The sequence below is a fragment of the Halichoerus grypus genome, chromosome 5 (genome assembly GCF_964656455.1).
Source record: "Halichoerus grypus chromosome 5, mHalGry1.hap1.1, whole genome shotgun sequence".
NCBI classification, from domain to species: Eukaryota; Metazoa; Chordata; class Mammalia; order Carnivora; family Phocidae; genus Halichoerus; species Halichoerus grypus.
Window position 1 is genome coordinate 36,311,663 of NC_135716.1, and position 9,849 is coordinate 36,321,511.

At 42.1% G+C, this 9,849-nt stretch overlaps 1 protein-coding gene across 2 annotated transcripts in view; it reads right to left on the reverse strand.

Moving 5' to 3' along the window:
- The window catches only part of SPAG1 (sperm associated antigen 1), a 68,615-nt gene that overhangs the window by 15,971 nt on the left and 42,795 nt on the right, over positions 1–9,849 (reverse strand). For both annotated transcript variants that reach the window (XM_036072741.2, XM_078072176.1), the window contains exons 12-14: positions 9,594–9,693; positions 4,325–4,477; positions 82–248 (exon numbers count right to left, since the gene is read on the reverse strand). In XM_036072741.2, coding sequence (XP_035928634.2) covers positions 82–248; positions 4,325–4,477; positions 9,594–9,693 — 420 coding nt within the window. The remainder of the gene's footprint in view (positions 1–81; positions 249–4,324; positions 4,478–9,593; positions 9,694–9,849) is intronic.

The following is a 9,849-nucleotide window of genomic DNA, read 5'->3' on the forward strand; positions in this document are numbered from 1 at the left end:
CCTTATCCTTCTGCTTTCCTGTGAAAACAGACACGCAGCTCAAGGTAACCTTGAAAAGAAGGGTGTGTAGGCTTCGCCCACCTGTGATGCCGGGCTGGGGCCGGCTGCAGGAATCCCCCCCTGGGCTGGGGGGCGTCTCTGCCACAGGCTGCCAAGCTCGCAAATGCGCAGACGTGGGCACAGCGGGAATGGGGGACAACCTCTCCCGCCAGCTTGGTCCGTCCAGATTCATCAAAATTCTTGTTATTCTAAAAAAAAATGAGTTTTCTCTTTTAATCATGCCATTTGTTTTTTATATCACTGAAGATCAAATCAACAGTAAGATTTACAACACTGCGTTTGTGTACTTCTCTACAGAAAACAGTCTTGAGCTATCTGCTGCCCCCATAAACTGTCTTTTAAAGGGCTTTTAAAAGTTGCCCAAAATTATGTTAACTTTAGATCCTTTCTGTATCAAAAGAAAAAATGAAGGTCTAAAAATTTTTTCAATGTATATGCAATAAAAAGCGAAATATAAAGGTAAAATTTAGGAGGCCTAGAAGAAATGTCCCGCATAACATTTAATATAATTACTAAATTGATAATGCATTACTCTTGAGAATAATCAAAAACACCTTAGAATTTCTATGCCCAAACTATACACCAAAGAAAGGTGTACAAGACCAGCTGCTAAAACTGATGAGGGCAAGCTATCATGTGGAATATTGTTTTTCCTTAAAGCATTTACATATGGCTAAGATACTCTTACCTTGCCTTTTTTTTTTTTTTGTCTTTAATGTTATTCACTTACTGTGTTTTCATATGCATAAAGATGAAAGGACAGGATACTGGAGTCCAATAGGAGGGCCCTTATACTATTGATGTTTACTAATGGCCATCACAAAGTTCAGATTAACATTAACTTTGTCATCATTTTAAACATACAAAATACCATATTTACGTTTAAAAACAAAACTGAACTATGTCTTTGAAATGAAACTGATTTTAAAAAGGTGTGTCCCAAGATGAGAGGATTTACAGGTAATTAGTAGAATGCATTCAAGTTAGCTAACTCAATAGTACTTTTTGTGTGCATAGTTTTCTATTTATACAGAGACAAACACAATCCACATACTTTTTCTTACAGTTTCTTAAACCGAAATTTCAATAGTGATCTTTGGTTATGCGAACCAAATATCACATATCTTAGTGTAAAGAAAATAACTTTAAAAAATAATGTAAGACCACCCACAACTACAGAAGGAAAAAAAAAGCTTTAGAAAAGAGAATTTTCAAGCAAAACTTGTATTACCAGCAGAGAGGAAGGAAGAAGCAGCTGAAAAGAGATGATGTGTTGCCAGGGAGTAAATAAGTAAATGCAGGGAAATTTAACATATAAGATTCCTGGAGAGGAAAAGAGGAACATGGTTAATGGAAGACAGAAACAAAATATAAACACAGAGGTTTAAATAAAAAAAAAAAAAAGCTGCTGTTGTTCACATGGAAAAGCAAACATAAATATGGGATTCGTGAAAAGGAACAGTGAAATTTAAAAAATGGATATTTCACAGAAAAATATATATGGCCAAACCAGACAAAGCCCCCTCATCTTCTTATAAAGTATCACTAAGAAACGTTCAATTAAAAAGTGAATGAATCTTAAAAGTCAATCTGTATAAACGAACCTTCACGAATACACATAAAAAGTATAACACAATCCTCAAAAAGCTAAACACAGAATTCCCACATGACCCAGCGATTCCACTCCTAGGTATACTCCAAGAGGAAGTGAAAACAGGTGTGCAAGCACTTGCACACGAATGCCCACAGACTATTCCCAAGAGCCCAAAGATGGAAACCACCACAGTGCCCATCACCTGATGAATGGATAAACAAAACGTGCTATGCCCATACAATGGAATGCTATTCAGCTATAAAAAGAAAGGAAGCACTCACATATTCTACAACATGAACCTTAAAAACGTCACACTAGGTGAAAAAAGCCAAACACAAAAGGCACATACTCTAGGATTCCATTTACAGGGACCATCCAGAACAGGTAAACCGACAAGACAGAAAGCAGATAAGTGGCTGTCAGGGGCTGAGAGAAGGGAGAATGCGTGGCTGCTTAATAGGGACAGGGTTTCCTTTGGGGATGATAAATGTTCTGGAACTAGAGAGAGGTGGTGGGTTGTACAAGTGTGCATGTACTAAAGGCCACTCAACTGCATACTTTAAACAGACAATTTTATGTTCCATGAATTTTACTTCAATTTTTTCAAAATATATAGTGCACAAGGTTCAGAAAGAGGAGTAATCACAGCCTCTCAGATAACTATTTCTCCCGTCAGACCTTCCGGCCCATCACTATGAACCCACTTTCCTCCAACACCTTCCAACAGGCCCTTCCTCTCTGTCGGCTAATTCGGCTGTCTTCCTGCTTTGTCTCACAGGAAGCCGAGCTCTGGGAGAAGATCCCACTTGCCCAACTACCTTGGAGATGACCGGGGACAGAGGATGGGCAAATTAAAAGCCGACCACAGGAGTGAACTGTGCTCTTTCTGTTGGAGAATGAATTCATTCAACACATCTTACTGAGTGAATCTGCTGTAAGAGGTACTTCAACCACACAGACAGATAAAACCCAATTCCTGACCTCAAGGAACTTTCAATAGAATGAGAGAAAAATAATTTTACAAAAAGGGACAGAGAATTTACAAACGATATGGAAGCTGGGTAATAATAGAGGGCACGGTGTCTGGGGGAAGTGGGAAGGGCGCCTAAAGTACATGTATGGTGGGGTGGAGCTGGGTCTATCAGGGAGAGTCATTTCCTAGAGGAAGGAGGTTCTCTCCTAAAGGACAGGAAGGAATTAACTGGGCAAAAAAGGGGAAAAGAGCCTCCGGGCACATATGAGGAGGCAGCAGATGACATTTCAGCAAGGCAGCTGTGCCACAGGGCAAATGGTTGAGACCTCCCAGGTGACGCTGCCCGATTTTCAAGCTCAAGAGCAAGGAGGCTGTGAATGCCCAAGGCTTGATCTGGCCCCAGGTCCAATTGCCAATGCATATCCCTTTCTTCCAGTTAGGCTGGGATCAGACAGGTTCCACGTGACCAGAGTGGACACTCCAGGAAATGGCTGTTGGCTCTACACACAGATCTTTCCAACGGTCTTCTCCAAAGTGCGGTGGGACCATGTGGGGAGGTAAGGCATGATTTTATAAAATGAATTAATCTAAAACATGCCATTCTCATCTTGCACAATTTTGCTCAAGGTCTCCTCCTATCAGTGCTCTTCAAAGACCACCTCAGGCGCTTGCTCTCCAACAACTAAAGCCTACACAGACCAAAGGGGCCTGGCCTCTCTGTGATTTCCCCACCTTACTAATATATTTTCACCGGTGGGGATAATCTGTCTTATGTTTTTCCCCCTGGCTATATTCTGGTTTGCTTAAATACAGAGATTGTTATTTTGCTGCTTTTTGTCTTTTTGCGGGGCAGGGGGGAGCGGGGCAGGGCAGGCCAGACCAACACGGGGCACAGTGTAACGCACATAAGAAGCTATACTCTGGACAAATGGGATCAGAAAATAGTATACATAACTAGAAATATTATCCAACTCGTCATTTTTTTAATCTCACCTGAAAGCAATTTATGAAGTCTGGAAATTCTTACCTTCCCATGCTCACTCAGGGGGTAAATAGGTCATAACATAAATTAGATCCAAATTCTTTGCTATTTCACCATGATAAATTAATACTCATCCTAGATGAGTGTCTATTTAAAGGGCACATAACACAAAATCTAGCAGGCTCATGAAGACATCCACTCTCCTGAGGAGAAACAACAGTTACGCTTCCACTGACAGAGGTGGTGCATTGAGCATGTGCAAACCCTGTAGGAGAAGAAGATTCGATATGGCAGTTTTCACTACATTTTTGGATTTTGTGCTAGAATTACTAGTGATTTACATCATCACTGGAAACACCTTCCTAATGCCACAGATACTTACAAATACTAAAATTAAGTTCTGTGCATTCACAACACCAAAGAAGATCTATACGCTGAACTTAAGAAAAAAAAAATTTACTGAACAGTAATTAATGGACCAGGAAACAAATATAAAGGTGTTAGAGGACAACTCAAAATGGATTATAGGACAGTTAGAAATTAAGTTAGAGAGAGAGAGAACTGTTTGGTTTTGATGGGAGTGAAAATCATGCATGCAAAGTAAGTAACCGAGGACATGTCTACACTCTGACACCATTCTTGGAGAAGAGGAAGAAAAACATGGAATTCCAGTAGAAAACAACTAGACCTCAGGCACCGCCTCAGGCTGGCTTACCTGTTAATACTGTCATTTGCTAGCTGGATTCTGCAGTCTATTTGCAACACTGTTTTATAATCCACATAAGCTTTCTGATACTGCTCTAAAGTTTCATAGGCCATTGCTCGACGAAGAAGAGGCTTGATTGAGAATGGATGAAGTTCCAGAGCCCTGAAGACAAAAATATTACATGTCGTTTGTTTTGAAAATTATTCTTTTAACTTATACTAACTGAATATACACCGTAGTACTGGACTTTCAAACACAAACATATCTGGTATTTCATACAAAGGACCTAGGAATATACTAGAAAGGCAAATTCAGAGTAGAACAATCAAACTTGCGGTTACTCCTTTACTTTATATACTTTGGGTGGCGGCGGAGGGAGAGAGAAAATCCTAAGCAGGCTCCACTCCAGTGTGGAGCCCGCCACAGGGGCTCCGTCTCACAACCCTGAGATCATGCCCTGAGCTGAAATCAAGAGTCGGATGCACCAACTGAGCCACCCACATGCCCCTACTTCCTTTATTTTAAACCAGTAGCAAAGCACGTCAGCATTTACTTTCCCCCGCTGAGACTGAGCTCCCTGGCAGTGGGCAGTGTGCTCCACCCTCCCCAATACCCCAAACCCTCCCCCTGCAAGCCCTGACAAAACCCACCATGGCACCAAATACAAGGTAGGCTTTCAATAGATTCTTGTTACCTACTGATGGATTAAGAGGAAAATTTTCATTCGCACCTGGGTTTAATAAGGCACCTCAGCACAGAACCACAAAAACTTACATTACATTTTGAAAATCAGCTCCCTAAAGGTCAGTTTATTATGATTTACTTGCTGGCAAAGGGCTTCAAAAATAGACCAGAGGGAATCAAGGAAGTAAGTGTACGATGATTTGTTAAGTCATGAATTTTCATCTTGCATTTGTTAAGGCTATGAAGTATCTCCAACATCACTAGAGATGTATTTCAAGGTTATGTTCCTTGGTTTTGTTTGAAGTAACTGTTTAAAGTTACTTCGCTACACAACGGACTTCATGACATTCTGAAATAAAGCACACAATCCAGAGATTGTAATTATGTACGAAAACTATCACACTCTTCGTTTTAACGAACTTAACTGAAACTGTAAAGCACGGCGAGTAGAAATCCTAGCAAGAGCCTACTTTCTACACACCCCACCAGGGACTGTCTGCTGCCCTGGGCTGTCCACACCAGGGATGGCAGGTCTGCTCCTCGGGTTCACTCTTCTGCTACATGTTTAACTTCCTTCAGGGAAAGCACGAGTGAGGGCTGCTTTACTTGTTCTCCAACAGTCTTGGGGATCTGCTGTCTATCCCCGTCTACAGTGATCTGGCAAGGGGATGCTGACAGAGCACCTGCCAGGTGCGAGCCACTGCAGACGCTCCTCGCACTGCCCAAGCCCGCAAGGTCAACAGTCATCCGTTCATGCTGCAGGTGAGGAGGCGGAGGGGAACTGAGCCTGATCGGCCCACAGGGCAGTTCTTCTGAATTTCAGCTTCAGGAAAGCCAGGGCAGTGAATGTCCCCACGGCTGAGATCAGCGCCTGGCCCGCAGGAGGCACTCAGCAAACACCCCACGCCCCACAAGCGAACCTACGCTCTGCCTCCCTCACGCATCCAAAAGCACTATCAATAAGGGAACTCCGTTGGAGTCATTCACAATTCTCCACATTGTACAGACACTCCACCGCAAAGGGGGCTGTGCTCCCGGGCTCCGCACCATACAGGCGTCACGAACGAGCTTCAGTGCTCTATAATCTAACCAACTTCGTTCTGCCCAGGTGTTACCACTGGGGGTTACTTTAATGATCTCCCCTGTACTGTCCTGGGCTTTACATTTTTTTCTTTAACACATATGTATTACTTTTATAACCAATAAAAGTTACTTTAAAAGTAAAACTAAGATCAAGTAAAAACTCCTACTTAATAGAAAACCGATTTCTGAGCATCATTACCACTGCCTTAAATCTAGCTTAGTTTCATGCTTAGGGGATATTAACAACATGAACCCAGATGACAAACATGTACGATACTCACACAACTACCCCATGTCACCACAACTACCCCAGGTCACCACAGACTTCCAACGCCCAAGGTGCTTTTCAGCCACTCAAGACAGAGCCCAGGTAGGCGTGGAATATAACACTGAGCAAGATGATGCATTTAATTTTTAGCACTCCCAGCCCAGTAAATGCAAGGTTTTTTCTCTTTAACCACAATCCTGAAAGTGAATGTGAGCTTATAAATGGAAATTCCACTAAGGAAAAAAAAAAAAAAAGGGCATTCATTCATAAAAACAGAGAGAACTTTTTAAGCCAGAGCTCACAAAGGTTTAACTATTCAAGTTAATACAGTTAAGACCCTACAGAGTCTTGTAATTTGAAGCCAGTCAGAGAGAAGCAAAGAGGAGCAAAAGCAGAAAATTACCAGGCAATGTTCATTTTTAGTGAGTCTGTCAAAATATCCTCAATGGAAAGTCACCGAAAGATTCTTTTGGTGTAGTTTAGATAACCCAAAAAGATTCTCTGGCAGATGGGAAGAGGATTTTTTTTTTAAGCTGATAAACAATTCTGAGAACATAAAGCAATTTCTAGGATAATGGTTTTAAACTTCTGCCCTGTTTCATGGTTTATCTCGAAGCCTAAAATAGAAACATGGAGATGCTGTGGTCAGGAGAGGGACAAGGCCCAGAGCCCCTTGAGCTCCTCAAATCCCCCTTATACTCCCAACAGTGATCCTCTCAGCACACCCCTGGGATACACCTCAGAGGAAGTGTTTCAGAGGAGACCCCAGGAGTTCAGATGTGTAAAATTAAACACTTTTCCCCCAAACTGCATTAAGTTATTCTCATAGGTCAATCTATGAAAGCTAATTCATAGGTTCCCCTCTCCCTTATTTTAAAGTTTGCCCCGATTGAGTTTTTTTTTCAGTTTGACTCCTGCTACCACTTGTCTTAGAATAAGGGCTCATGGGCACACTAACAACTCTCCAAAGAGCAGAGACAATTAAGTGAAAAACTAAAACATAGGCTTTCATTAAAATGTACGTAATCTTCTTGAGGTGAAAATAGTCCTATTTCTGCTACTAAATGATTCCTAGTTCATACAGATTTAAATACATTTATTTCAACATGTTTACAAAAGGAAATCAAGTTTTCTGGCATTAAAAGTAGTTTGAGGGGCGCCTGGGTGGCTCAGTCGTTAAGCGTCTGCCTTCAGCTCAGGTCATGATCCCAGGGTCCTGGGATCGAGCCCCGCATCGGGCTCCCTGCTCGGCGGGAAGCCTGCTTCTCCCTCTCCCACTCCCCCTGCTTGTGTTCCCTCTCTCGCTGTGTCTCTGTCAAATAAAATAAAAAAACAAAACAAAACAGTTATTTAAAAAAAAGTAGTTTGAGGTTCACTGCTTTGGAGTAAAATCACCTCATGCCCCTTATGTTGGGACTCATATGCCAGGTATCAAGAAAACATCTAAGTAGGTCGGGCTCCAGAGAGGTCAGTACTGACCAGCAAAGCAGGATTCTTTGGCCTAGAACACAGCTCTTATCTAAGGACATCTTAACTAAACCACCGCCCATCTCCCTCCACCCCTGCCCCCTCCCCAGGCCGTCTCCTGCTCTCCTTCCAGACAAACCTCCATTCTAGCCTCCTAGACACCATGGCTGGAATCCCATCTTTGACTTCCTCCCAGATCTACACTGAAACACAACAAATTTTAGCAAGAAAATGTCTGCTACCTTAAACTATCTCACTTAAGGATAAAGTGACTCCACTGTTTTGCAGTAGCCCTAACTGTAGGGTTCCCAAGTTTGAACTGTAGTCCTGAACTCACTCACTGTAGCAAGACCTAAGATAAATCTGAAGGTTAACGTGCTGGCCACAGACACTTGTGCTGTGAAGGTTCTTGGCTGCAAACCACAACGTACTTGATATTCCACAAATTCACATGGTCTTACTAGTTAAGTGCAGTGGTAAATGTTTAACAACTGGCTCTCCTGAGGAGAAAAACCCAGATTTGAGGTGCCTGCCAATTTTCATGGTGTTAGTACTCCAACCATGGCAGATTTCAAGCTACTAATTTGACTTCGACCAGCTCCTAAAAACGTAATAAGTAGTGTGAGCCAGCACAACAGTGGACGGGTCTACAGTCAGGGCCAAGTGAATATAAATAGTATTTATTTTAAATCTGAATATGTAAAATTGGCAAAAAAAAAAAAAAAAAAAAATTCCAAGCCCCTCAACACCTTCTTTTTAAACTGTAGACACAGAAATTGGCAAGTTTTTACCCATATCAATATACTGATACTAACACTGAAAAAAATAATAAATTGTTCTTCTTATAATGAGGTTGTCCACAAGTTACTGTTCAACCTAGGACTTCTGAGAGTGAAAACGGGTAATATTAGTAATTTTACCAGACAAGGAGAGTAAACCAGGACTGTGAGGGTCAAGCCAGGACACACAAGTTATTTTTTAGATGCACTAATAGTAGCTTCTTTCCAAAGGGCTCCTGAAGCAGGCTTATTACATAATGGTGGAAGAAAACAGTACTTTTTATTCATGTAAATACATTCACCAACCTCAGTATGTAACTTGTTGAGTACCACGGGTGACTATAGTGCTTGCAAAGCGGTCTACAACACGGTTCCTGACTTCACGGAGCTGAAAATCCATTGTAGTGGATAACACAAGTACCCACAGGTGTGAGAATGACCGTGCAAGGGGTATAGCCATGCAGGTGACCAGGAAGCCTGAGGTGACCAGGAAGGCAAAGAAGAGGGGGCAGTTGAGCAGGGATTTCAGAAGCAAAGATGTGCAGAGGGCATCACAGTGGCCCAAATGAGAGCAGAAAGCTTGTTTGGGGGGCAAGGAGGTAAGAGGAGCTTGTAATTATCTGCAACACCACACTGAGCCACTGAATACCTGTTTGAAACACAAAATAATGCTTCAGGAAAAGTCGTTCTGATGCTACAGTGGAGGAGCCAAAGAGACTAGAGGAAAGGCTTCTCCAAAAGTCTAAAATTGACATGAAAAGAGCATGGATTAAAGTGACGGCTGTGTAAATGAAAAAAGTTTGCATTCTTCTATTAACTGTCTTTGTATATATGAAGGAGAAAAATGTATCATTTTTCGGTATAATTCAATGAACATGTCTTTAAAGTGTCTAAGAAATTAGATTCATGAAGAAAATTCGGTAAGAAATTAAATACTGCATTCATTCATCACACTGAAATGGTAATCTCTTGACAAACCTGAAAACGCGCGGTTTACCTGTTACAATCTTGAATGCAGCCGCTGCAGTTTCCTTCTTTTAGGTAACACGCTGCTCTATTTGAATATAAGATACTTAGATCATCTGCACTTCCACTTCCTAAAATCACATTTAATTAAATACGGTTAAACTCCAGGAGCGCAATCACAGTTCCCCAGCACGACGAGACGACTGAGGTCTCCGGGGGCACTGCAGTCCTACGGCCCGCCCCTCACGCGGAGCCCGGGGAGCGCCCGGTGCCCGCAGGGGCCTCGG